The following is a 27,557-nucleotide window of genomic DNA, read 5'->3' as shown; positions in this document are numbered from 1 at the left end:
AATTGACTCTGGCCAAATCACTCATTTTACTTGCTTCAAGTGCACCATTGGCAATCATACTGAAGAACTAGAGTGTCACATTTCAAACATTGGCAATCATCAACTAGTTTTAGGAATGTCATGGCTAAAAAAGCACAATCCCCAAATTTTGTGGGAAAAACATACACTTGTTTTTAATTCTTTATACTGCTCAAACAACTGACTAGCTATACCTACTGTCTTAGAACTTAAAGCGGTAGAAGAAATCCCCTCTCCTTACCAAGAATTCTCCAAGGTATTTTTGGAGGAGGAATTGTCAAAATTGCTACCCCACCATCCATACAATATTGCTATTGAGTTGCTTCCTGATGCAAAACCTTGACATGGCCCCATATATAGTCTAGGCCCAAGGGAAGATGCTGAACTCAAGGAAAACATCAAAAAACAACTCAAGACTGGTCTGATTTGTCCATCTAAATCTCCTATGGCATCCCCCATATTATTTGTCAAAAAGAAAAATGGGAAACTACATATGTGTGTGGATTATTGGCGTCTGAATAGTATGATCAAAAAGAACGTCTACCCCCTGCCATTACCACAAAACCTCATTGAGAAACTACAAGGTGCTAAGATCTTCAGCAAATTTGATCTTAAAGCAGGTTACAACTTAGTCCAAATCAAAGAAGGCAACAAATGGAAAACAGCCTTCAAGACAAAATACGGGCTATTTGAGTACTTGGTTATGCCTTTTGGCTTGACAAACGCGCCGGCAGCTTTTCAAGATATGATGAATGAGATATTCAGAGACCTTTTGGATGTGTACGTCATCATATATCTGGACAATATCGTAGTCTTCTCCCTGAACAAAAAAGATCACAAAGCTCATGTGCGGGAGGTACTCAAGAGGCTACAGGACAATGACCTCTTTTGCAATATCAAAAAATGCCACTTCCATGTCAAAAAGATTGATTACCTAGGGTTCATCATATCTGAATTTGGCATAGAGGTCAACCAATCTAAAGTCACTGATGCAATGAATTGGTCTGTTCCAAAGAATGTCAAAAACATCCAAGAATTCCTAGGATTTGTAAATTTTTACAGGCAATTTATTCCTAATTTTGGCAATATGGCACAACCCTTGTACAATCTGCTCAAAAAAGATAGCCTTTGGAAATGGGAGTCAGCGGAACAACAGTCTTTTGAAGGCCTAAAGAGATGTCTTACATCAGCACCATTACTGTTACAGCCAGACACAACAAAACAATTCTATGTAGAATGCAATGCATCAGACTACACCACTGGAGCTATATTATCCCAGTGCAACTCTGAAGGAAAATTGGCCCCAGTAGCCTACCTATCCAAGTCCTTGTCCCCAGCTGAGAAAAATTACAACATCTTTGACAAGGAACTGTTAGCAGTCATTAGGGCATTCAAAGAATGGTGTCATTTGCTGGAAGGATCTGAATTGCCAGTCCAAGTTCTAACAGATCATAAGAACTTGGAGTATTTTTCCACATCTCAATCCCTGAATAAACGTCAAATCAGATGGGCCAACTTCTTAGTTGACTACAATTTCCAAATTATCTACAGACCTGGAGCACAAAATAAGAAGGCAGATATCCTCTCACAACGCTATGATTTAGTACCCCTTGAAGGGGGGGTAGAGAACCAGGTTCTCCTGAAACCGGAACTTTTTATTTCATCTATTACCCCAGATCAGGAAATCAATGACCTAATTGGTGAGGCAATTTACAAGGATAACCGGCTTAAGGAAATTTTGGATAAACTTCAGAACAAGGAAAAGGTCACAGATTGGGAACTGAAGGAAGGTTTACTATGGTTTCAAAAGAAGATATTCATACCAAAAAATGAAACCATTAGGAACCTCATTCTAGAATCTAGGCATGACATGTTAGCCGCAGGACATCCAGGACAAGCTAGAACATTGGAACTGGTTTCTAGAAATTACTATTGGCCTTCCCTAAAAAGGTTTGTCAATTCCTATGTCAGCCATTGTGAAACCTGTATCCAAGCAAAACCAACAAACCAAGTACCTGTAGGCCTGTTAAAACCATTGCAAATTCCGGAACGTCCATGGGAAGACATTGCCTATGACATGATGTGGGACTACCAGTTTCAGAAGGATTCAATGCCATCCTCACCATTATTGATCAATTTTCAAAAATGGTATATTTCATCCCCACACAGTCCACTTCATCTGCCATCAACATTGCAAATTTATTTGTTACATATGTATGGAAACTCCATGGCCTGCCCAGAAGCACCATATTGGACAGAGGGCCTACTTTCAATGCCAAGTTTATTTGCCATCTGTATAAAAGACTAGATATCAAACCAGTGTACTCTACAGCCTACCATCCCCAAACGGATGGACAAACAGAACAAATAAAACAGGAAGCCAAAATCTTCATCCACATGTTTGGGAATCATTGACAATCTGATTGGGTATCACTACCCCTAGCTGAGTTTGCCCTCAATAATCTAAAACAATCTTCTACAGGCAAATCTCCATTTCAGATATGTTATGGCTTAAATCCCCAATTCTCTGTGGGTCAAAAATTGGATGAATTGGTACCCAATGCAGACAAACACGCAGAGTTCCTAGAAAAAGGCTATGACAAAGTCAAAGCAGCACTGTCCTTGTCACAAGAAAGGATGAAACACTTCTATGATCAACACCACAGGGAAGAAGAGGAAATTCAAGTAGGGGACAAGGTTTGGTTGAGTCATCAAAATATATCTACCAATAGACCATCAATCAAGCTTAGCCATAAAAAGTTAGGCCCCTACCTTGTAATTGAAAAAATTGGATTGCACACATACAAACTACAACTACCCCATACTATGCGCATACATCCAGTTTTCCATATAAACCTCTTAACAAAGTTCCACTCTGATCCCCATGGACAAGATCCTCCCCAACCTGCACCTATTGTCACAGAAGAAGGTGAGGAGGAATATGAAGTAGAAAAAATCCTGGATAGCAAATGGAAAGAATACAGAAAGGCAAGAAAGTTATGGTACCTGGTTAAATGGAAAGGATATGACAAAGGAAGCAATTCATGGGAGCCGTTGATAATGTGGCCAATGCCAAAGAAGCAAAAGAAGATTTCCACAAGGAGCACCCTGAGGCAGTAGGAGCTTGAAGAGGGGGTAATGTCATGACCTTCATTGGCATGACATGATTTTTTTACTATTTTCTAGCTTTTTTCTGAGACAGTTTCCTTTTGTTGTACACCACAGTAATGTGGGTACTTGCTAGTGGGGCAGGCGCTTAAGGCCGTACTACTACAGACAAGGCTAATCTACTAACTACCTAAGGCTATACTACTGCTGCTGTAAGGTGGACTTCTACTGGGTTCTGATAACAAAAGGGGCTTAGCCCGGAGGAGTGTGGTGAGCGCAGATGAGGGGGTTAACTTCTGAACTACTGGGGGCCGGCTACTTAGCTGGCTGGGGGTCCTCCTCAATGGTATGAGACAAGGTAAAATTGACTTGGTGTTTCCAAGCAATTTTCCTGCTGTATATATAGACAAGGAGCACTATCTACATGGTCTGTGCGCATGAGAAAGAGAAGTACATAATGCAAATAAGAAGAGTGCTGCAGGCTGTGCAGAAGCGTGGATTTCTCCTAAGCGCCCTTGGCACGCATCTTGGCGTGGCATCTTGGCATAGTAAGCGCTGGGATCATGTGACTAGCAAACACAAGATAATTGGATCGGAAAAAATAGTAAAAATATCAGAAAAAATTGTGCAAGTCTAATGGTATACGTTAGAGGGTTGTAACACCTTTTTTGGTATATATTTATGACTCATCAAGATCACGTGACTATTTGATATATGATGTGAAATTGTAAATGACTTGTTGTTTAGTACTGTTGTTTTTGATGTGCCTTTCTTCATGTATTTAAACCAGGTCAAGTTGCTGCTAAACAGCAAGACTTGACCTCTTTGTCAATTCATCCTAAGCTTACCCTTACCCCTTGCCCAGGCCCCTAGTTGGCCATAAGTGCACTTAACTAAAAAACCCATAACCCAGGCCTTGTTGCCCTCTACCTCTACCATACCCCTTGGGCCTTTGTTGCCCCTCTTTGCCTCATAGTCCATTGGTGATAGGGCCACAGACTTTAAGCCCCCTTTTATCACAGGTCTGAGCTTAGTTGTGACAAAAACAGCATATATGCAAAAGGCATTGCATATTGAGGGTATTCCTGAGGTTTATAGGTTTTGCAAAGGTTGCAATTGGATAGAGGGACCTTGAAAACCCTAGTTTGCATCTTTATCTCATTTATTTGCTGTAAGATTACTAGTGTAATTAATCAAATAAGTACAGATCATTGAAGAAATGTCATATCCATATCAGGTTGTTACACTGAGCAGCAAAATTATTGCAGGTCAGGAGAGGTCAAAGGTTTATCTCCATTGCTGAGCATCCAATCAGTGAATCCCATCCAAATCATACTGACACATGTGGCCATTGTAACACTATGTTTTAGCACAAAATCTTACAAATCCATCAAGAACTAAGCTCACAACCCCACTTTTGCTATGATGCAACCTGCAAAATGTTTGCTGATTGTGTTGAGCATGTTAACAATCTGCACATAACCAATTATGCAGTTCAGTACAAGTTCTGGTTTTTTGCACACACATTCTCAGTAATATGGGCCATTGCTGGACAGAGTATCAGCTTGTTTCACCCATTAGGGACTGTGTAACAGAACTGTCTTCTCAGGGCCAGTAAAAGAAACTCAAAATTGCAGTTACATTAAACTCAAGGCACTGTATGGGCTGGAATTGCTATAGGGTATCTCAGGTGACTGCTGGTACCTAGTGAGACTGTCTCCAAGACCATCCCATAGCTGGAACTGGCAATATGAGGGATTGCAGTGGGTTAGGCTGTATGAGCTGAAAATTAAAACACCACTCATGAGCTGGAATCTATACCAAATGACATAGAACTTCTAGCAGTAGTAGATACAGGTCAAAGGTATGCCAAGATCAGTTATCTATGGCAACAGTGATGTGTTCACAAAGATAGCATGCAGTATATGCAGACATTGCAGCCAATGGGTTGGGTCTCAAATTGAACATGTGCTAACTCTGTGATTGTCAATTAGGGAAACAGCCAATTTTCCATCATAAGGTGTGTCTTAGAGACACCTTCTACTGTATGAGCTTCAACCTTTTCCAATTCACAATCACAGAGTTAGAACATGTTCAATTTGAGACCCCACCCATTGGCTGCAATCTCTGTGTATACTGCATGCTATCTTTGTGTACACATCACTGCTGCCCTAGAAAACTGATCTCAGCATACCCCTGATCTATGTCTACTACTGCTAGAAGTTCTATGTCATCAGGCTTGGATTCCAGCTTATGAGTGGCATTTCAATTCTCAGCTCATACAGCCTAACCCACTGCAATCTCTTATATTGCCAGTCCCAGGTATGGGAAGGTCATGGAAGCTATTTCACTGGGTACCAGCAGTCATCTGAAATACCCCAAAGCATTTCTAGCCCACACAGTGCGTTGAGTGCAATGCAACTGCAATTTTGAGTCTCTTTTACTGGCCCTGAGAAGACAGTTCTGTTACACAGTCCCTAATGGGTGAAACAAGCTAATACTCTGTCCAGCAATGGCCCATATAACTGGGAATGTGTGTGCAAAAAACCAGAACTTGTATTGAACTGCATAATTGGTTATGTGCAGATTTTTAAGATGCTCAACACAATTGGCAAAAGTTTTGCAGGTTGCATTACAGCAAAAGTGGGATTGTGAGCTCAGTTCTTGATGGATTTGTAAGATTTTGTGCTAAAACATAGTGTTACAATGGCCACATGTGTCAGTGTAATTTGGATGGGATTCACTGATTGGGTGCTCAGCAATGGAGGTAAACTTTTGACCTCTCCTGGCCTGCAATACTTTTGCTGCTCAGTGTATTTACAGTGAGTCAATCACTAAAGTAAATGCACAGATAAGCTGTTACAGGCTTGTGTGTATATGTCAATATATAGTAAAAGTAGGATGCATTAGAAGCATCTTCACAGGGTCCTTTTATACCCTGAGAAGGTGCACAAACAAGTATATACATGATTGATACCAAGAGGGGGTACAGGAGGTACAGGAGGTACATGTGGCAACTGAAACACTTGAGGGAGCCAATACTTTGGTACATAGTAAACAGGCAACAGTTCCTAATATTTGCCCCAAGGCAGTATTTACTTGTGTGGGTCCTTGGATGTCCCAAGACTAAGTGTTTCATCCTTGGAGTAAACAGTCCCAAAGGTAGGATACTGCTGCATTGGGTATTTACAGTAAATGAGGCATAACTCTGCCAAATGTTGTCCGTTTTGGGAGTTTGACCCAGCTTTCTGGAGCACACAAGCAGGCGCACCTAAGCGCAAGCAATGCGGCAGTGTGAGATGCCCGGGTGATGGAGTAAAGGCGCATTTAGTGCATTGGTGCTTAAATGCTGATTAAGCGCCAGAGCACTTGCCTATGTGACAGGGGGGACCCTTAATATTTCTGTGTGTAGCCACAAGATAGAGTCTTCAATCATAGATACTACAAACAGGAGAAATATTACTTGTTACTGTTTATGTACTCAGCTGAATTTATATATATTTAAATGAGTGAGAAAACAGCATATATGCAAAGGATATTGCATATTGAGGGTATTCCTGAGACTTATAGGTTTTGCAAGGGTTGCAATTGGATAGAGGGACTTTGAAAACCTTAGTTTGCATTTTATCTTATTTCATTTACTGTAGTATTACTTGTGTAATTAATAAAATAAGTACAGATTATGGGAGAGATGTCCTATCCATAACATTTGTGAACTACCTCTGCTGCTTCATTCCAAACTTCAGCTCAGTGGCACACCCACTTCACAACCTGACCAGGAAAGAAACACCCAGGTTATGGGAGAGACCAGAGGAGGAAGCATTCCAGGAACTGAAGAAGTTGGTCACAAGAAGCCTGGTACTCATCCATTCCAACCCAGATCTGCCTTACTAACTGGAAATGGATGCTTCTGGAGTTGCTATGGGCACTATCTTCAGCCAACAAGGGGGAGACAACCAATGACATCTCATTGTCTATATGTCAAATTGTTCTCAGGAGCTGAAGCAAACTATGACACCCACAATAAAGAGCTTCTGGCAATCATCAAGGCATTGGAGGAGTGGTGTATCTTCCTAAAAGCAACAGATGAGCCTATCCAGGTATTTACAGATCACAGGAACCTGGAATACTGGATGCAGGCTTGAACCTTCAATTGGAGACACACCTGTTGGTGAATTTTCCTGAGCAACTTCAATTTTGAGATCCACAACTGCCCAGGGAAACAATTGGGAAAGCCATATTCACTATCCAAGAGATCAGACTATGCTGATGCTGCACAGGAACCAGAAATCATATTGCCACCTGAGATCTTTGCCAATATGGGTACATCAGAGGAAGAACTGGCAGTCACTGAGGAAATCCAAGTGACCCTTAGGGAAGACCCATCACTAGAACCTATTGTTTGGTTCCTCACAGAAGATGCAGATAATGCCCCCCTGTCAATAAGAAGGGCCTACAGAGATTACAATTGGGAAGAGGATTTGTTATAGTACCACAGGAAAACAGTAGTCCCTGCCTCAGAGACCCTGAAGGAACACCTCCTGAGGGAATTCCATGACTCCCCCCTTGTAGGTCACCTGGGCCAGCAAAGAACCCTGGAACTATTAAGCCATAACTACTGGTGGCCTGGGATGAAATCATCAGCCAAGGAGTGGTTGGAATGCTGCCCAACCTGCCAGGCAAATCAAAAGGCCTACTCTGGAACCATATCCCTAAAACCCCTAGAAGTACCTCCATATCTGTTCCACACAATATCCTACAACTTTATAACAGGCTTCCCCAAATCACAAGGATTCAATGCAATACTTGTGGTGATTGACTCCTTTTCCAAAATGGGACACTTCATCCCAACTCCCAAGAAGGTCACAGTGAAAGGATTAGCAGAAATCTTTGTCAACAATATCTGGAAGGTTCACAGATTGCCAATTAAAACAGTATCAGATATAGGGATGACCTTCACTGGAAAATTCCTCAAGGCCCTATACAAATGGTTGGGAAGCAAACCAAGGTTCTCCTCAGCTTATCACCCCAAATCAGATGGTCAGACCAAACAGGTAAATCAATTCATAGAGTTCTACCTTAGGTCCTATGTAATGGCAGATCACAGCAATTGGGCAAAATGGCTCCCCTTGTCAGAATTTGCTTACAACAATTCCAAACACTCTGCCACAGAAAAAACTCCCTTCAAGCTAGTCTTTGGCAGAACACCAGCCATGAACCCCTCAAACATTCCTGTAAGCATCCCAGAAGCAGACAACATAGCAAATTGCCTGTTGCAAGAACAGAAGGAGGCCAAAGCAGCCCTTGGGCTATCTAAGGAAAAAATGGCAGGGAACAAAGGAACCATTCTGGGATACTCAATAGGCAAAAAAGTCTGGCTGGACAGAAAAAACATCTAACTCCAATCCAACTCAAACAAGCTAGATCCTAAGTGCCTGGGCCCTTTTGAAATCTCAGAAAAGATCTCAAGCCACACTTATCATCTGAAACTCCCAGAAACCCTTAAGATCCACAATGTTTTCTATGTGAGATTATTGTCTAAATCTCACAAATCTCCAAGCCAACCTTTCCCAGATCAACCCCCTCCTGAAACAATAGAAGGGGAAGAAGAATTTGAGGTCAAGCAAATCATTGATTCAAAAAGACAGAAGGGAAAATGGTTTTACCTGATCAAATGGAAGGGATACAGACTGGAAGGCAACTCATGGGAACCAGAGGAACTACTGGAACATAGCCAGGACAAGATCAAGCAGTTCAACCAAGCTAGACTCAAAAGGCTTGTGACTCCCCCAAGAGCCTTTAAAGGGGGGGGCAATGTTACACCCCTGATAATTTTACCACTGGGATTGCCTCTTCTTTCTGATATTTTTAGTATTTTTTACAGACTCTTTATCCTTGTTTTTTGAATCACATGACCTTGGTGCTTACTATGCCATGATGCCGTGCTGAGATGCCATGCCAAGGGTGCTTATTGCAAATCCACACTTCTGCACAGCCTGCAGCACACTTCTCCTACTTCTTTCTCACATGCACAGACCACCCTGTAGACAATTCTTTTGTTAATATACAGCAGGGAAATTGCTTGGAGACCCCAAGTTAATTTTACCTTGTCTCTCACACCAGACAGGTTACCAGTAGCCAGCTAAGTAGCTGGGTCCTTCAGAAGTACCTAACTCACACTGCACCAGTAGTACACTGCACCATACCAGCCTAAGGCCCCTCACCATCACCAGTAGCTAGTTAGTCAATGCCTTACATGTCTTAGATACAGTAGTATAGCCTTAGTTAGACAATTGCCTTGTTTAGTACAGCCTTAAGCACCTGCCACTAGCATGTGACCAACATTACAGTTGGGTCATGACAGCATATCACCAAGATCTTGCAATACAAGTGTATGTACTTGCTGCTTGTCCACATCACTGCACCTCTCTTGCAACTGGGTTTCTTCTTGAGCTCAAGAGGTGCATTGGCACAGCCCTTGCCTTCCTGCAAGGGTCTGGGTGTGATAACACATTCTCAGCAGGGATGTTGAAGCAGTGAGTGGGGAGGAGGTTTATGGAGGTGGGAGAGTGCAGAGGATTGAGGATTGGGGGGGCTACTTTTTGTTTGCACTGCCCCTATCCCCTGTCTCAAATATGGCATTTCTCCATTAATCTGTACTTATTTCATTATTTACACAAGTAATACTAGTGTAATAAAGAGATAAGATGCAAACTAAGGTTTTCAAGGTCCCTCTTTCCAATTGCAGCTTTTACAAAACCTATAAGCCTCAGGAATACCCTCAATATGCAATATCTTCTGCACATGTACTGTTTTCTCACTCATTTTAATGTACATAAATTCAGCTGAGTAGATAAACAGTAGCTAGCAATATTTCTTTGTTTGAGGTATTTATTATATAACATTCTATCTTGTGGCTACACACAGAAATATTCAGGGTCCCCCCTGTTGCATAGGCAAGTGTTGTGGAGCTTAATCAGTGCTTAAGGACTGATGCACTAATTGCACCTTTCTCCATCACCCAGGCATCCCACACTGCCAAATCGCTTGCGCCTAGGTGCGCCTGTTTGTGCGCTCCAACACGACAGCTCAAACACTCAGAACGCATAACATTTGGCAGAGTTATGCCCTATTTACTGTAAGTACCCAATTCCAAAGTATTATACCTTTCGGACTGTTTACTCCAAGGATGAAACACTTAGCCTTGGGACATCCAAGGACCCACATAGGTAAATACTGCCTTGGGGCAAACATTGCCCTGGTGTTGTACACCAACTGTAAGGTTGGGTACTTGCTAGTGGCAGGTGCTTATGGCCATACTAAACACTGACAATCAGCTATCTAGGCTAACTACTGCTATACTAAGTTGCTTAAGGCAACAACTAAATGGATGTCTTCCTGTCAGCACTAGATCTCACTGAAGCTAAGCTATCCTGCTCTTTTGTGGGCTAAAGATTGGCTGATAGCCCCACAGTCCCATGACCATTGGCTTCCCTTTTGGGTACTGTGGTGCTTTCCAAATGCAGACAGTAGTATTGCCAACTCCAATCAATCTTTGCAACCAGCTGTTTGTTTTCTGTCCCTTGTCCACCAGCAGGGGTAAATGCTGGCAAATACCCCCAGACAAAGTAACATTGGCACTGTGCTTGACAATGCCTGACTGCAGCAATTGCAGTGTTGAGGGGTTTTGAGGCAAAGTTGGAGCCACTGGAGTCAGCAGTGGAGCTGTTTGACAAGTGGCTGTGCTACTTCTGGGGGGGAACTTGGTATTTAATTTTACCAGCAATGACATCCCAATCAGGATTCTGCTAGCTGCATGTCAACCAGCACCACCAAGCCAGGCTGACCATTAGCAGTTTAGAACTGCTTAGAGTTAGCTATAGGACTGCTTTAGGCCTTATGGGAAGACATCCACTATCTACCATTGCTGGTGAGGGGCCTTAAGCTGGTGAGGAGTGGGGGTACTACTGGAGTGTGGTGAGTGAAGTTGTTATGGATATGACGTTTCTTCAATAATCTGTACTTATTTTATTAATTACACAAGTAATACTACAGTAAATGAAATAAGATAAAAATGCGAACTGAGGTTTTCAAGGTCCCTCTATCCAATCGCAACCTTTGCAAAACCTATGAACCTCAGGAATACCCTTAATATGCAATATCTTTAGCATATATGCTGTTTTCTCACTCATCTAAATATATAAATTCAGCTGAGTACATAAACAGTAACAAGTAATATTTCTCCTGTTTGTTATACTTATGATTGAAGATTCTATCTTGTGGCTACACACAGAAATATTAAGGGTCCCCCCTGTCACATAGGCAAGTGCTCTGGCGCTTAATCAGCATTTAAGCACCAACACACTAAATGCGCCTTTTCTCCATTACCTGGGCATCCCACACTGCCAAATTGCTGTTTGTGCGCTCCAGAATGCTGGGTCAAACTCCCAAAACAGACAACATTTGGCAGAGTTATGCCTCATTTATTGTAAGTACCCAATGCAGCAGTATCCTACCTTTGGGACTGTTTACTCCAAGGATGAAACACTTAGTCTTGGGACATCCAAGGACCCACACAAGTAAATACTGCCTTGGGGCAAATATTAGGAACTGTTGCCTGTTTACTATGTACCAAAGTATTGGCTCCCTCAAGTGTTTCAGTTGCCACATGTACCTCCTGTACCTCCTGTACCCCCTCTTGGTATCAATCATGTATATACTTGTTTGTGCACCTTCTCAGGGTATAAAAGGACCCTGTGAAGATGCTTCTAATGCATCCTACTTTTACTCTTATATATTGACATATACACACAAGCCCGTAACAGCTTATCTGTGCATTTACTTTAGTGATTGACTCACTGTAAATAGCATAGGAGGTTATTTGGCACACTAAGACCATAGGCCAGTCCCAACAGACACAGGGTAACCTATTAGTGTACTTACTGCAACCCTGTGCCCCTTGACTGTCACAGTAGTTGAGTTCAACATTGAGTATAGTGCAACAATACTGTAAGGATTGTTGTGATTGAGTGATAGTGTTTCAATCCACCATACCCCCTATATTGTAGATAGCTTTATCTACAAGATCTCATAAATCCTAGATATATTTTAGGTAAACCCCATAAGTCTTAAGTCTTACTTAAGCATCTATATGTCCTATACTTATTAGGCAAATCCTATAAATCCTGTACATTAGTCAGGTAACCCACTTACCTAAGGTACTATCCCAGAGACCTTAAGTATACAGTGCTGTTCAAAACTGTTCACAGAATTGGGGCTTTTGTACTGTATCAGTTGTTACTCAATCAATTGTCACATGATGAGTTTGAAATTCATCTGGCAAATCTGGTAGCATCTTCTCTGTCTAACACAATTTATCTTATTCAGTTTGAATGAGATTTGATGAAGATACATTCAAAACAAAGGAACACTCTCTGTGAACAGTTTGAACAATGGACTACAGGATATACAAGTCAAGCAAATATCAATACTTGGTTGGGCCACCTTTGGCTTTGATCCAAGCCTGAATCCTCCTAGCCATACTCTCTATCAAATCCTGGCACTTCTGGGCACTAACTTTGTCCCAAATCTCCTGCACCCTCTCCAATAATTCCAACATCCCACTTGCAGGGGTTTCATAGCTACAAAGCTCCCTCTTGATTTGATCCCAAAGTTTTCAACTGGATTGAGGTCTGAGGAGTTAGCAGGCTACTCAAAGACCTCTAAGCCACTCTCTTGGAACCAGTCTTGTACAATATGGGCCTTGTGGGAGCTTGCATTGTCTTGCATAAATATGACCTTCTCCATGTCCAACCCATAGTACTCCAGAGTTTGCTTGAATTCATCTTCTAAGATCTCCACATAGAGTTCCTTGGTGAGAGCCCATCTATCCTGCACATGAACCAGGCCTTCCCACCCCATGCATGCCCAAATCAGATATGGCCTCATCCATGCTTGTGGGTTTTGATGATCTGGTGGGGCTGAGGTGCCTGGCCAACCCTTTTATAGGCATAGCAGTGCCCATCTGACCCAAATCTGTTGATCTTGGTCTTATCTGACCATTGAACCCTCTTCCAGTCATCCATTGTCCAGTGCTGGTGTGCCATAGCAAATTCATAATGTGCCTTGATATGTTCCTTTGTCATAGCTGGCTTTTTGGGCTTGACAAAAAGCACCACACCAGCTTTCTGCACTGCCCAATGCACAGTAAGGCTTGAGACAGCAACCTCATTTGTGCTAGAGAGCTCTTGAGCAACTAGGCATGGGGTTGTGGGGGCAGGGCCAGTCAACAAGTGGGTGGCATGGCAAATTTTTGGTGAGAGCTTAGAAGGGTGGCCACCAGAGTGCTTGGGGAGCTCAGGACAGTGCATTGCCCTTGTCCTGCTAATTATTCCAGGACTGACACCAGTTTGAGAGTGAACTTCTGAGAAGTGAAGGCCTTTTTTGAGCTTATCAACAACTGGACATCAGAGGGAGGCAAACCTTTAGGCATGGTAGGCAGAGGACCAGAGGGTTGAGGCAGACTCAGAGCAATTGGGAGGGGTTAAATAACCTGCCAGTAGAGTATGACATCATTGAATGACATCATATGACATCATGGTTGATGTCACCATGAAATCATTGGGGGGCTAGACCCCATTGTTCAAAACTGTTCACAGACATACCCTGATGATTTTGTTTGTTACTCAGTCAATTCTCAACCAAATCAGACCAAAAGACATACACCACATAGGGAAGGTGATAGTGCTTGTCTGAGTAAAACTTCAAATTGGTCCGCCCACTAGTGGTGAAATAATGGCTTGTTCATGAAGAAAACAGCATCTCTGTGAACAGTTTTGAACAGCACTGTACATACACTGAGCAGCAAAGGTATTGCAGGTCAGGAGAGGTCCAAAGTTTACCTCCATTGCTGAGCAGCCAATTGATGAATCCCATCCAAATTATACTGACACATGTGGCTATTGTGACACTATGTTTTAGCACAAAATCTCACAAATCTATCAAGAACTAAGCTCACAGCCCCACTTTTGCTGTAATGCAACCTGCAAAACTTTTGCCAATTGTTTGAGCATCTTACAGATCTGCACATAACTGATTATGCAGTTCAGTATAAGTTCTGGTTTTTTGCACACACATTCTCAGTAATATGGGCCATTGCTGGACAGAGTATCAGCTTGTTTCACCCATTAGGGACTGTGTAACAGAACTGTCTTCTCAGGGCCAGTAAAAGAAACTCAAAATTGCAGTTACATTAACTCAAGGCACTGTATGGGCTGGAATTGCTATAGGGTATCTCAGGTGACTGCTTGTACCTAGTGAGACTGTCTCCAAGACCATCCCATAGTTGGAACTGGCAATATGAGTGATTGCAGTGGGTTAGGCTGTATGAGCTGAAAATTGAAATGCCACCCATAAGCTGGAATCCAAGCCAAATGACATAGAACTTCTAGCAGTAGTAGACATAGATCAAGGGGATGCTGAGATCAGTTATCTATGGCAGCAGTGATGTGTACACAAAGATAGCATGCAGTATACACAGAGATTACAGTGAATGGGTGGGTCTCAAATTGAACATGCTCTAACTCTGTGATTGTGAATTGGAAAAGGTTGAAACTCATCATAGAAGGTGTCTCTAAGACACACCTTATGATGGAGAACTGGCTGTTTCCTGATTGACAATCACAGAGTTAGAGCATGTTCAATTTGAGACCCCCCCATTCACTGTAATCTCTGTGTATACTGCATGCTATCTTTGTGTACACATCACTGCTGCCATAGATAACTGATCTCAGCATCCCCTTGATCTATGTCTACTACTGCTAGAAGTTCTATGTCATTTGGCTTGGATTCCAGCTTATGGGTGGCATTTCAATTTTCAGCTCATACAGCCTAACCCACTGCAATCACTCATATTGCCAGTTCCAGCTATGGGATGGTCTTGGAGACAGTCTCACTAGGTACAAGCAGTCACCTGAGATACCCTATAGCAATTCCAGCCCATACAGTGCCTTGAGTTTAATGTAACTGCAATTTTGAGTTTCTTTTACTGGCCCTGAGAAGACAGTTCTGTTACACAGTCCCTAATGGGTGAAACAAGCTGATACTCTGTCCAGCAATGGCCCATATTACTGAGAATGTGTGTGCAAAAAACCAGAACTTATACTGAACTGCATAATCAGTTATGTGCAGATCTGTAAGATGCTCAACACAATTGGCAAAAGTTTTGCAGGTTGCATTGCAGCAAAAGTGGGGCTGTGAGCTTAGTTCTTGATAGATTTGTGAGATTTTGTGCTAAAACATAGTGTCACAATGGCCACATGTGTCAGTATAATTTGGATGGGATTCATCAATTGGCTGCTCAGCAATGGAGGTAAACTTTGGACCTCTCCTGACCTGCAATACTTTTGCTGCTCAGTGTACCCTTAGTCACTTAGGCTTAAGTAACATTAGTCTAAGGTACTATACATAACCAACCACCTGCACTTGATAGTTGCTAGACTATTTGTTAGGAGTTGTTATTCCTGATAACCTAGCCTATATTGTGCATATATTCTGTGCATATATTCTGATTCCTAATATTAGTTAGCTATTCCCATATACATTTTGTATATAGTAATTCTTTCTTACTCCTGTACTTACACAACTCTCAACAGAAGTACTTCTGAGGGTCTGTTATAGATAGGGAAAAAAGGTAATAAAACTAAATACTCTAAAGAGGAAAGAAAGTAACCAAAAGAAGAAAAGTCAAATAAGGTAACAATCTAACTATAAAAGGTAAAAGCTTAGAAGGAAGAGTAAGACAAGAAGTCTATGCTAGTGTAATCAGAGTATTTAAAGTAACTAGTTATCTTGCTATAAGAGTAGAGTAGTTAGTATCAGGGTGATCCCTACCAATAACTAGTAATGTGTGTATTACTGTTCAGCAGGCAATGCAAGGTACAGACAGAGTAGTACAAAACCTAAATGTCAGTCTCTGGAACTCAGTGCAATTTAATTGAGAATTATGGAAATTTTTTCCCTGTCTCCAACAGCTGACAAGGAGGTAAAGGTGTTGTGGAAGCACCAAATACTTTAGCAGACTGCCAGAGAGTCTTAGCAGGGTTGTACTTGAGCTGATTCTAGGTTCCCTGTATAGGTTGGGGCCATCCTAGAGGCTATATGTGCCAAACTTAAGAGCCTTTAGGCTAATTTACTATGTATGATACTTAAAGAGATCAATAGAAGAAGTTCTTAAGATTCACACTAGGCTGAGAGAGGATGGTAAAATGTGATGCATTCAAAAGGCCAGTTCAAGGGGTTATTTATACCCTTAGAGGCCTGTGATTACTATATACAGTAGGGTAAGGTACATGACAAGATGAAAAGATGAAAAGTTAAGTGAGAGCCTATCTCACAAAGCTATGCCTTATAAGAGTTAGCCTCCAGTTCTAAAAATATCCTTCCCCTCACTAAGACACTCTAGGAAAAGGCTGAAACAAGCTGTGCTCTTAGTGAGGCCCAGACCTTCCTCTTGACTACTTGGGTTAGCAGCTTCTGGAAAGCAGAGTGCTTACTTAAGAACAGTCTTTCAGTTAGACTCAAGCTATTAAGCTTTTCATTCAAGGGACTGTTTCTCCCTTAATACCTTGAGTATTTACACAATTAAAAAATAGAAATAACAGAAAGATTCCAGGAATATTTCTATCTGCTTTACATGTGTCTGTCTACACTAATTCCAAGGCTACATCATGTTTGCTTTGCCATTCTTTACTACTTTATCCTGTTCCATAACAGGGTCCAGCTACTTAGCTGGCTACTGGGACCTGTCTGTGGTGAAAGACAAGATAAAATTGACTTGGGGTCTCCAAGCAATTTTTCCTCCATATATATAACAAAGGTGCTATCTACAAGTGGTCTGTGCATGTGTGAAAAAGAAGACTACATGTGAAAAGAGAAGCATGCTGCAGGCTGCACAGAAGCATGGATTTGCAATAAGTGCCCTTGGGGCAGCATCTCAGCACAGCATCTTGGCATAATAAGCACCAAGATCACATGATTGAAAAAGAAAGATTAAGAGTCCATAAAACATACTAAAAATAATAGAAAAAATAGGAGATTCTAGTGGTATAAACTGTAAGGGTGTAACACTTGGGGCAAATATCAGGGACTGTTGTTATTTACTATGTACCAAAGTATTAACTCCCTCAAGTGTTTCAGTTGCCACCTGTACCTCCTGTACCCCCTCTTGATATCAATGTATATACTTGTTTGTGCGCCTTCTCAGGGTATAAAAGATCCTTTTCAAGACACTTCTGATGTATCCCACTTTTATCCTACTTTACTCTTATATATTGACATATACACACAAGCCTTTAACAGCTTATCTGCAAATTTACTTTAGTGATTGACTCACTGTAAATAGCATAGAGGTTATTCAGCGCTGTTGTAACCGCACTGTAAGGTGGGTTACACACTGGTGGGCAGGCACTTAAGGCCATACTAAACAGTGCAAATTGCTATCTAAGGCTATACTACAGTGGCACAAGTCACCTCTTTTTGGGTGGACCCTGGCTCAGGGCAAGCTGACCAAGCAAGGCTGGCAGGGCAGGAATTTGACCATTTGATGCGCCTTGACAAGAAGAACCAGAATCTGTAATAAAAAATTTTTCAGTCCTCAGGATCCTTGTTCCAACTTTGGTTTTGGTCACTTGTACATACCTAGTCCCCTTCCAATGCCATTTTTTGTTGATTGTCTTTCTCAATGCATTTGAAAAAGCAAAGCAAAGCAGCAAAGGATTGCAAGTGGCTGAAAAGACAATGCATAGACCCATGTAATACTGCAAGCAATGGTAGCCAATATGCTCCCTCAAGCAGAGAGAGCACCAACAACAGCAGCAATGCTGCTGTCATAACCCATATCTGGAAAGGTTATTACCATATATATCCACTGTCAAAGATATATAAGTATATGTGATGCACAGTGATATATGAATAATATATGTTGCTGGGGGATGTTGCACTCCCCTGCCCCCCTAGCCATGGGCCAATGTTATAGGAGCCTGCAGGCAAGGTCTGAATAATATATTATAGAAGAGATTATGTCATCCCCCCCCACCTCAAATCCATAGTAGTTTAGTAAAGTATTTGATAAAGGACTGGAGGGGGGGAGGTCATGTGACCCTGGTGGACTGTCAGTCTCTGTTACAACCTCCTTACTTATACCATTGGATTTGCCTGATTTTTCTAATATTTTTACTATTTTTTACAAACTTGTTATTTTTACTTTTTCAATCACGTGATCTTGGTGTCTTACTATGCCAAAATGCCCCGCCAAGATGCCGTGCCAAGGGTGCTTAGAAGAAATCCACGCTTCTGCACAGCCCGCAGCACGCTTCTTATTTCCTTTATGTACTTCCTTTCTCATGCACACAGACCATGTAGATAGTGCGCCTTTGTCTATATATACAGCAGGAAAATTGCTTGGGAACACCAAGTTGATTTTACCTTGTCTCTTACTCATTAGAGAAGGTAGCCAGCCAGCTAAGTAGCCAGCCCTCAGTAGTAACAGATACACTCACCCCTTACCTTACCTACCACACCTCCAGGCCTCCGGCCCCTTTGCATTGACAGTAGATAGTTGGTCATTGCCTTAAGCAACTTACTTAGTTAGTAGATAGCCTTAGTTAGTTAGATTCCATAAGCCAGTGTAGTAGTACAGCCACAAGTGCCTGCCCACTAGCGTGTACCCAACCTTACAGTTGGCATTCAACAGTCTCTAAGTCATGAGCCCTTAGAGTAATGACAGCTCTGACTGCATATATGTGAGTATATGCGGCCTTCTAAAGACTGTGGAATATCCTATTAGTAGGTGGCTTGGTCAGGAGACATGCCAGCAAAGGCATGGGTCATGACACTGTGCATGTGTAAAATAGAAGCCACATGTGAAAAGGAAGCATACTGTGGACTGCACAGAAGCATGGATTTCTCCTAAGCACCCTTGGCACAGCATCTCAGTATGGCATCTTGGCATGTGTAAGCACCAAGATCACATGATTGAAAAACAAAAGATATAAGGTCCATAAAAGTAGTAAAAATATTAGAAAAATAGTGCAGTTTTGGTGTTATAATTTGTAGGGGTTAACACTTAGGCTTAAGTAACATTAGTCTGAGGTACTATACATAACCAACCACCTGCACTTCATAGTTGCTTGACTATTTGTTAGGAGTTGTTTATTCCTGATAAACCTAGCATATATTGTGCATATATTCTGTGCATATATTCTGATACTTGATACTAGCTCTTGGTTACTTTCCTATACATTCTGTATATAGTAATCTTTTCTTAATCCTGTACTTACACAACTCTTAACAGCCCCCTTGCCCATGACTACATCTTTGGTTGCCCTGGCCTACCCCATTGACCTGGTGTCATAAACAGAGGTAAATAGAACTAGCCAGAATTTGTTATGTATCACATGGTATTTCATTCACAGCTCACCATCCACAATAATCTGCATATATCTGACTTTCTGATTTAATGGCCATTTGTCTCCTATTTTCCATTATTCCTGCCATTACTCTATGTAATGCTCATATTGACTGTGTGTGTTACATATTGTTCAATAGAGCTCCTTTTGCTTGTTCTAACTCTGCCTGCCACATGCTCATACAATAAGATCTCATAGAGATATTAGCTTCACAAGATTCTGTCTATGTGGCTCAAGTACCTTACTAGTCATTATATTTATATCTTTACATCTAGCTCATCACATGACTAGCTCTAACTTGGGAAATGAACCTTATTCCTAGCTTAGCTGAGTCATACCTCTCATGAGATTACTAAGGTTCTCCTTATCTAGTAATTTCTAGTGGCACTGCAAATCCTGCTTATGAGTCATTCTGCTTGCCACCAGAATGACTCACACTAATGACTCACTCTAAGTGCTCATTGGCTGCCAAGCATTTCTTGATAGACTGAGTCATGTATTTAGATGTTTCTATTTTTAACTAATTGCAGTTCAACCCAAGAGCAGTCACATTCCATCCTAGTCATATCTGTGCCTTCCCACCCACCAATCAAAGTCTTAGGAAGCACAGTGCTAAGCAAGTTATACTCATACTCTGACTAGGTGAATGACTCAGTAACCTTGCCACTCTAGGGTATAAAAGGGGACTCTTGCATACCCTTGGAGGGCACCACCCACTTTACTCCACCTCACTGTTACTGTTGACTGTCACTCTTGGGTTTGGGCTTGCCCCCCTCAACTGTGTGATAATTGTGCCTCAAGATTTCAAATAACTTAAACTTGTATAAGTGGATCTCCCAAGTACCCATAGTGTGGAAAGGTTGTAGACCTGATACAGAGTTCTTAGGTTAAGTGAACAGAAGGCAATCATCCTTCAAGAAGGATATATACTAAGTAACCAGTTAGTTCCTGCAACTAGGAGTGAAACTTACATAACTATCTCTGCCAAAGGGAACCTGAGCCAGTACTCTTGCTCTTACAGAAATACTTACTAAGACACTTTACACTGTGAAAGGATATATCTGTAGTTGATTGTATTTAAGATAGCTAGACCCAGAGAACCCTAAAGAAGCTACTTCTTTACTTAGCTTGGAAATTGGGAATCTTGCAACACAGACTCTGCTCAGCACCAGAGTCTCAACCTCTTTTCCCCCAATTTACAACAGAATTGAACTAGCTTGACTACTAAGCCATAGAGCCCTATTATTCCTCTGCTGACAACACATGATTACACCTGCAACCCCCCAAATTTGGGCTTGGGCCAGCATGCAACCACTTGTACTGGTCATGTGACTGTGTCCAGGACATATTCAGACCTTGCCTGCAGGCTCCCTTAACATTGGCCTGTGGCTAGGGGGCAGGGGGAGTGCAACATCCCCAGCAACTTATATTATTAATATATCACTGTGCATCATACATACTATATATATCTTTGACAGTGGATAATATGGTAATAACCCCTCCAGATATGGGTTATGACAATACAGGAGCAACTTCTATTTGCTCAGGCTCACAAGGATTGGACTGTAGCAGACTGGCAGCATGTTCCATGGTCTGACAAGACCAAAATCAACTGCTTGTGGTTGGACAGCGTTCATTGGGCCTGGGCTTGGCCAGGGGAGGGGATTAGTGACTGGCTGACAATCCCAACTGCCAACCATGGCAGAGGATCACTCATGTTTTGGGGATGTATGGGGTGGCTAGGGACTGGGCATGGTACCAAGATAGAAGCATTGTTGACCAAGGAAGTTTATGTAGATTTTGGAGGACAAATTCCTGCAGAGCCTGGAGCATTTAGGGATGGAACAGACAAGGTGATATATATGCATGATAATGCAAGTGCCCACAAAGCAAAAAATTGTTGTGAAATGGCTTGAAGATCATGGAATTGAGTGTCTTGAGTGGCCAGCAAATTCTCCCAACCAAAACCCCATTGAGATCTATGGGTGGAGCTCAAGAGGCACCTTGGCAAGTATGAGGAGCTGCCCAATGGGATGCTATAGTTTGGGATTGAGTTCAGGCTGTCTGGAACAAATTTGGACAAGATTATTGTCAGGGCCTCATTGAAAGCATGCCAGAACATATGGCTATGGTTTTGGAGAAAAAAGGCAAACCAATTCCTTATGAATGTCTCTGTCCTATGAAGTATGATACCATGCCTCATAACCTCTTACATGTACATTTGATATTGTTTCATCCACATCTCCTCACTTTGTAGACTGGATATGCTGTAACCTAACTTATTATGCAGCTATGATGCTTTGCTTTCTAAAAGTATTTTTCATATTATTTTATGCCGCTTGGCTCCCAAGTTACATGCTCATAAGTCAAATTCACACACACAAGAGGTTTTGAGGGGAACTGTATATTGAACAATTGGGAAGGTTTGGAGGTAGAGCCACTTGATTTGTAGTTGCTTTTGACACATCCATTATGTTGCTTATGACCTAGTGACCTAATGATGTTTGTTAGTTAATGGCCAATCTGATTATTCTGTGTCTCCCTGTGCACCATCTGCCCACCACAGATTACAGGTTTTGCCACAACCTGACCTGATTACATGAGCCACAGGTATCTTAGTCAGCTTTGTTTATGCCCTGTGGGAAACAACCCTATGCAAACCCAATGCAACCTGTTCTCTTCCCTGGCCAGGTCCCACACATATCTTACCAGTAGTCAACCACTACTGATATTGTCCACCCCAGCTGCCAACTTCTCCCATGACTTCTCCCACATTATTAGTTAAAGTAATATTGCTACCAATGCTGTTACAGATTTACATTATCTTATAGTAGTGTTGTGTCTGAGGCCAAGCATGGGCAATTTGCACTTGGCTTGCCTTGCAGAAAAGTTCACAAGCTGGGATCAGGTGGGGTTGATTCAGGGCAACCATATGATTGAGGGTCTGGCTTGGTCTTTTGCCTACCTGATGTATACCATAGATAGACAGTATTGGCATGAGCAAACACTTGCCAACAGGTGTAGTTGTATGGAGTTTGTTTGAGTGCAGATATAGCTAAGGAAAGGAATAAATGTGCCATTTTTTTTTTGCTGTCTCCAAGGATTGAGTTTGGGGAACAGTTGGTGTTGTTGAATTAAATATACTATTAGTACTTACATCTTTTTTGTCTTAGATGCTGCAAATTCAACAAGATTGGCCCCACTGCCTGTTGCATGTTCAACATTATTGGCTTGTTGAGCTGGCCAGGCCCAGAGCTCTGGATATCTGCAAGTTGTTACTGCAGGCATAAATCTGCACCATGCATCCAATGCATCCAGCCCAGGCCTGCAGCCTCTGTCCTTGTAAGTACAGTTCAATAGTGTCATGCCCTAGAGGCGTGACCACCTTAGAATCCACTAAGTCGAAGAAATAGTGAATATATGCGCTATTTTCATGAAGATTTATGGATATATGCATCTTTATGCTATTTAGGCGCTGAGCGCTTATTATGTAATCTCATCACATGATCTTTAGTCATGTGCTTGTTTTCTTATCTCTGGTCATGTGACCTTATCTTTGTTGTTATGTTTGTACATGTAATTACTCTTCCCCTTCTCTGTTGAATATAAGGAGGGTTCTGAGAGCCTTAGCCTCAGAACTTGACCTCTTATCCCTCCAACACTACCTACCCTTGGCATACAATCAGGTGCACCTTGAGTGTAAAGTCCCGCCTTGGTTTTAGCCCTGCTATCTTAATAGCATAGTGCACTTTACTTATTAAGGTCTTGTCCTACCCCTTATCTGGCAATTGCCTTGAGCATTGTTAGATCCCACTCACTGATAATCCTATATTAGGCAATAGCTTGTTTGGCTTACCTTCTGGTAGTTGTTGGCTCTGACAATAGGACTATTTCAATGTATATATGCCTGAACCCAGCAGAACTTCTAGTACATCAGAGACGGTCAGCTGGGACAATGGGCCAAGCCCCTTCAAGGTTGAAAAGTGCAACCAACAAATTGTGCAGGAAAGTACCAGCGCTACCTTGACAAGCCCTTTGTTGGCCAAGACAATGGGTAGCTTGGACCTGGTAGAGTACTGGTCATAAGTACTAGACTCTTCAAATCATTGCTGTAGTGCTTATTATTTATTGGCAGAATCATCAGTAATACATACCCAATACTGTACCAGATTGCAATGAACGTCCTCCCTGCGCAAGCCTTGTCTGTATTGTCGAACAAGTATTCTTGTTGAGCAAGTTGACCGTAACTGCCAGAGAACTCACCCTCTGCTTCCAACTCAAATATATGCAAGTTTGAAGCACATGTTGCGTTGGCGCTGCAGAGCCGTCTGGATGGTGTTACAGAGACTGGGATTGAGATTGAGCCCAATGGTCATTTTGTCTCTCATCTGTTTGAGAGCGTGACTTGCAAGGATGAAGAATAGTCAGAAGTTATTGATGCCATGTACATACTAACTTAAACCTCATTATCATTTCATGTACCGTACATGCACCGTACTGAACCAGGCTGAATATATGTATAACCCAACGGAATGTGTCATGACCCACTCCATTCTTTCCATGAGTCCTGACCTTGTCAAGCCTCCAACACACTCATGTTGCACACCAACATGACCGCAAGCACGCATATACTCGCACATATGCACTCAGAACCTCCAGGTTCCCACATATAAGAGACTTATGGTCGACATGGCTGGACTTAGTGATATTCTCTAAGTCCAGGTCACATGACCTCCCCCCCTCCAGTCCTTTATCAAATACTATACTAAACTACTACGGATTTGAGGTGGGGGGGGGATGACATAATCTCTTCTATAATAATATATTATTCAGACCTTGCCCGCGGGCTCCCTTAACATTGGCCCGCGGCTAGGGGGGCAGGGGGAGTGCAACGTCCCCCAGCAACTTATTATTAATATATCACTGTGCATATATACTATATATATCTTTGACAGTGGATATATGGTAATAACCCCTCCAGATATGGGTTATGACAGAATGGACCCATCACACAAGCCAGGGCACAAATCACTTAATCATCACACCAAGTAACCACAAGCCTGCTTACTCTAGCTAGGGTGCGGCTAGGTTTGCTTACTAATGTTACTGACAGCGCCACAGTTAGTGCTAGTGTTTACGTAATAATACTAACCAAGTCAGTAACTGGGGGGAGCCTGGCTTGCGTAATCTAAGGCGCATACAATCTGTTTATAAAAATAATACATGTAAATACATAGTTTAGTCCCAATTTATATCTCTTGCCCTCCAAATTGCACGCTGCGGGCCTTTGGATTCCTTGCTAACACCTTCCAAGCCTTTTGTACCGTGCGGCAAGTGAGACTCAGAATCAGCGGCGTGCATTGATGAGTTGTAGCTAGAAAAAAGGGCAAGTAGCTCTTGCAAAGTCAGATTGATAATATCCTCAAATCTTGTGTCTTCTTTGTTATTGCTGGTATCAGCAATGGGGGCCGCAGCTCTGCTGCAATCAAGCCATTCATCTCCACACTTGTCCTCAAGTGCGGGTGCGATTTTGCTAGCATCTTTGTCAGCCTGACAATTGGGCTGGAAGTTGCTAGGAAGATCAGAAAATCGAAAAAGGACAGGAAGCTTCTTCTCCTGTCTCTTTGAAAACAAACCATTCACCTGTAGGATGTGTATGTTAGTGTAAGGAAAAAAGAGAACAGGAAAACCCACCAGAGACTCCCATTGCATGAACTGAATCTGTTTGATCATGCTGTTTGCATCCAGGCGTGTTGCAGTTTAGAATAAAGATAGGTCAATCTAGACCCAGCGCATTTGTTGCACATTGAGTTTGGTAAGATGGAAAAAAGCTTCTCTGCCAAATGCTAGAGAAATGTCAGATAATACATGGATTGGGGTACATAGCAAGACGTACTGCAAGTATAAACATATGTTCAAACTGCTTTTGTGAGCGCCAGTATTGGAGAGCGGATTGATTGGGCATAAGATATTGTGAAAGAAATTGTTGATCAGCCCAGTAATAGCAATCAAGTTGTTCACGCAGTTGTTCCTTTGCAACTAGCGCGTCTTGGCTATACGCATGAAGTGGGTGATGGGGGATGTCCTTGGCAGCCTCCAGTTCCGCTTTTAGCATAGCAAATAACTGCTTTTGAACACAATTGAGGATGTACTTGTTTAGTTGCTGTGGATTAGAGGTTTGAGGACAATCAACCGGAGGCAGAACAGTGGCCTGACGGGAGCAGGCGTTTGAGGAAGCATAAATAGCAACATCATGATAACCTACCACAAAAATTAGCTGGATAATAACACATGTATATTGCGTATATGATGCTTACGTGGGTCTAAGAAGAACGCCGTCACATACCCATCAGTTGGTGCGTCATTGATTGCCTTGTTGAAACGCTTCAATGCAATGCAGTGGAGACGGCCCCAATCCTGCGGCAGAAGAAGACAGTTTTGGGACTTAAAGTGATGATCCAATGCTGCAAGCGCTCCCAGCCAAAAGAAGTAAACGTCTGATAGGCTACTACGGGTTGATTCAAGGCATAGTAGGGCACAAGCAAAGGGCTCTAGGATATTGACAAGTTCCTTCAGATCTTGTCAGAACTTGAGTGCCGTGACAGTTGTCTCGTCAAGTGCTTCAGCAACAATCTAAAGGTCAAATACGGTTGAGCTGTAAGAATGATTGTGAATAAATATATACGTACACTAGGTAGTGGTGTCCCCTTAGTGTCAATCTCTTTAGTTTGGTATATCCTGTAGAGTGCAGGGAGGTTGTCAAGTACAGATGTTGCAGCATAGTATATTGTTGCAAATTGCGTATTCCCAATGCTTTGAAGACTTTGTAGAACTCCTTCAAGCTTACAAGCATTATTCAGTCAACCAGTGGCATAGTTTGACATTTTAAAATGAGTGAGCAACTTTTGTAGTTGCTTGAGTGACTATAAAGTGAAAAAAATAAGAATGATGGAACAAAATGATCATTGAGACACTCACCTCCTGCCAGATAGGGTCTCAACAGATGTCCTGGATGCACAAGTTGAACTTGTGAATTGGGTCGGCCAGGTTGAGGATCCATAAGTACTTTCCCAAAGCTTCTTGTCGCGCCTTCTTGGTTGTTGCAGTATTGTCCAATACAATGGAGGCAATCCAATGCGGCCCAATTTCTTTAATTACCTGCATAAATGCGCAGTCAGCAAAGAAGAAAATCAAAATAAATTATTGCAACTTGCCTGGTCCAAGAAATCAATGATGTAGCTTGCGTTATGCAACCCATAGAAGATGTCTGCACGGTATAAGAAAGTACGCCAATCAGGGGTGCAGACATGGATTGTGTAAACTGGCTGGTGCTGTTGTACGCCAACTGTAAGGTTGGGTACTTGCTAGTGGGCGGGCGCTTACGGCCATACTACTACTGACAAAGCTTATCTAACTATTGAACTAGGCTATACTACTGCCACGTAAGGTGGACTTCTACTAACTACTGGTGACAATGGGGGCCTTAGGCCTGGGAGTTGTGGTGAGCGCAAGTAAGGGGTTAACTTCTGTACTACTGGGGGCCGGCTACTTAGCTGGCTGAAGGTCCTCCTCAATGGTATGAGACAAGGTAAAATCAACTTGGGGTCTCCAAGCAATTTCCCTGCTGTATATATAGACAAGAGCGCACTATCTACATGGTCTGTGCACGTGAGAAAGGAAGTACATAAGACAAATGAGAAGCGCGCTGCGGGCTGCGCAGAAGCGTGGATTTCTCCTAAGCGCCCTTGGCACGGCATCTCGGCACGGCATCTCGGCATAATAAGCGCCGAGATCACGTGATCGAAAAACAACCGATATGAAGTCCGTAAAAAATAGTAAAAATATCAGAAAAATCGTCCGAATCCAGTGGTATAGTTAAGGAGGTTGTAACAGGTGCCCTGCGGTCAACCCATTGAATGACAAACTAATGTTTGTCTTGCCTTGGAGGTGCTCTTGCATATGGAG

General features: G+C 42.2%; 5 protein-coding genes across 5 annotated transcripts; 3 read left to right on the top strand and 2 right to left on the bottom strand.

Annotated features, from left to right (window-relative positions):
- Positions 1 to 463: 463 nt before the first annotated feature.
- RhiXN_10417 (Retrotransposable element Tf2 protein) lies at positions 464 to 3,138 on the top strand (the record flags this gene model as incomplete). The annotated part of the gene is made up of 2 exons (XM_043330233.1): positions 464 to 2,312; positions 2,462 to 3,138. The coding sequence occupies 2 exons, from the start codon at positions 464 to 466 to the stop codon at positions 3,136 to 3,138; spliced, it is 2,526 nt and encodes an 841-aa protein (XP_043184330.1).
- Positions 3,139 to 7,085: 3,947 nt separating this feature from the next.
- On the top strand, positions 7,086 to 8,525 carry RhiXN_10416 (Retrotransposable element Tf2 protein; the record flags this gene model as incomplete). Its single annotated transcript, XM_043330232.1, has 3 exons — positions 7,086 to 7,226; positions 7,407 to 7,564; positions 7,625 to 8,525. 3 exons carry the CDS (start codon positions 7,086 to 7,088, stop codon positions 8,523 to 8,525), a joined length of 1,200 nt encoding a protein of 399 aa, XP_043184329.1.
- A 4,309-nt stretch (positions 8,526 to 12,834) lies between these two features.
- On the bottom strand, positions 12,835 to 13,618 carry RhiXN_10415 (Transposase; the record flags this gene model as incomplete). The annotated part of the gene is made up of 3 exons (XM_043330231.1): positions 12,835 to 13,125; positions 13,194 to 13,549; positions 13,609 to 13,618. The coding sequence occupies 3 exons, from the start codon at positions 13,616 to 13,618 to the stop codon at positions 12,835 to 12,837; spliced, it is 657 nt and encodes a 218-aa protein (XP_043184328.1).
- A 7,689-nt stretch (positions 13,619 to 21,307) lies between these two features.
- On the top strand, positions 21,308 to 21,609 carry RhiXN_10414 (uncharacterized protein; the record flags this gene model as incomplete). Its single annotated transcript, XM_043330230.1, has 2 exons — positions 21,308 to 21,445; positions 21,511 to 21,609. 2 exons carry the CDS (start codon positions 21,308 to 21,310, stop codon positions 21,607 to 21,609), a joined length of 237 nt encoding a protein of 78 aa, XP_043184327.1.
- A 3,221-nt stretch (positions 21,610 to 24,830) lies between these two features.
- Positions 24,831 to 26,652, bottom strand: RhiXN_10413 (uncharacterized protein; the record flags this gene model as incomplete). The annotated part of the gene is made up of 9 exons (XM_043330229.1): positions 24,831 to 25,235; positions 25,287 to 25,326; positions 25,380 to 25,438; positions 25,489 to 25,853; positions 25,910 to 26,100; positions 26,182 to 26,225; positions 26,282 to 26,434; positions 26,496 to 26,515; positions 26,571 to 26,652. 9 exons carry the CDS (start codon positions 26,650 to 26,652, stop codon positions 24,831 to 24,833), a joined length of 1,359 nt encoding a protein of 452 aa, XP_043184326.1.
- Between the last annotated feature and the right edge of the window lie 905 nt (positions 26,653 to 27,557).

The sequence above is a fragment of the Rhizoctonia solani genome, chromosome 11, assembly GCF_016906535.1.
Source record: "Rhizoctonia solani chromosome 11, complete sequence".
Lineage (NCBI taxonomy): Eukaryota > Fungi > Basidiomycota > Agaricomycetes > Cantharellales > Ceratobasidiaceae > Rhizoctonia > Rhizoctonia solani.
The sequence above is the reverse complement of the archived record's forward strand: the minus strand, read 5'-3'. Positions and strand labels throughout refer to the sequence as shown.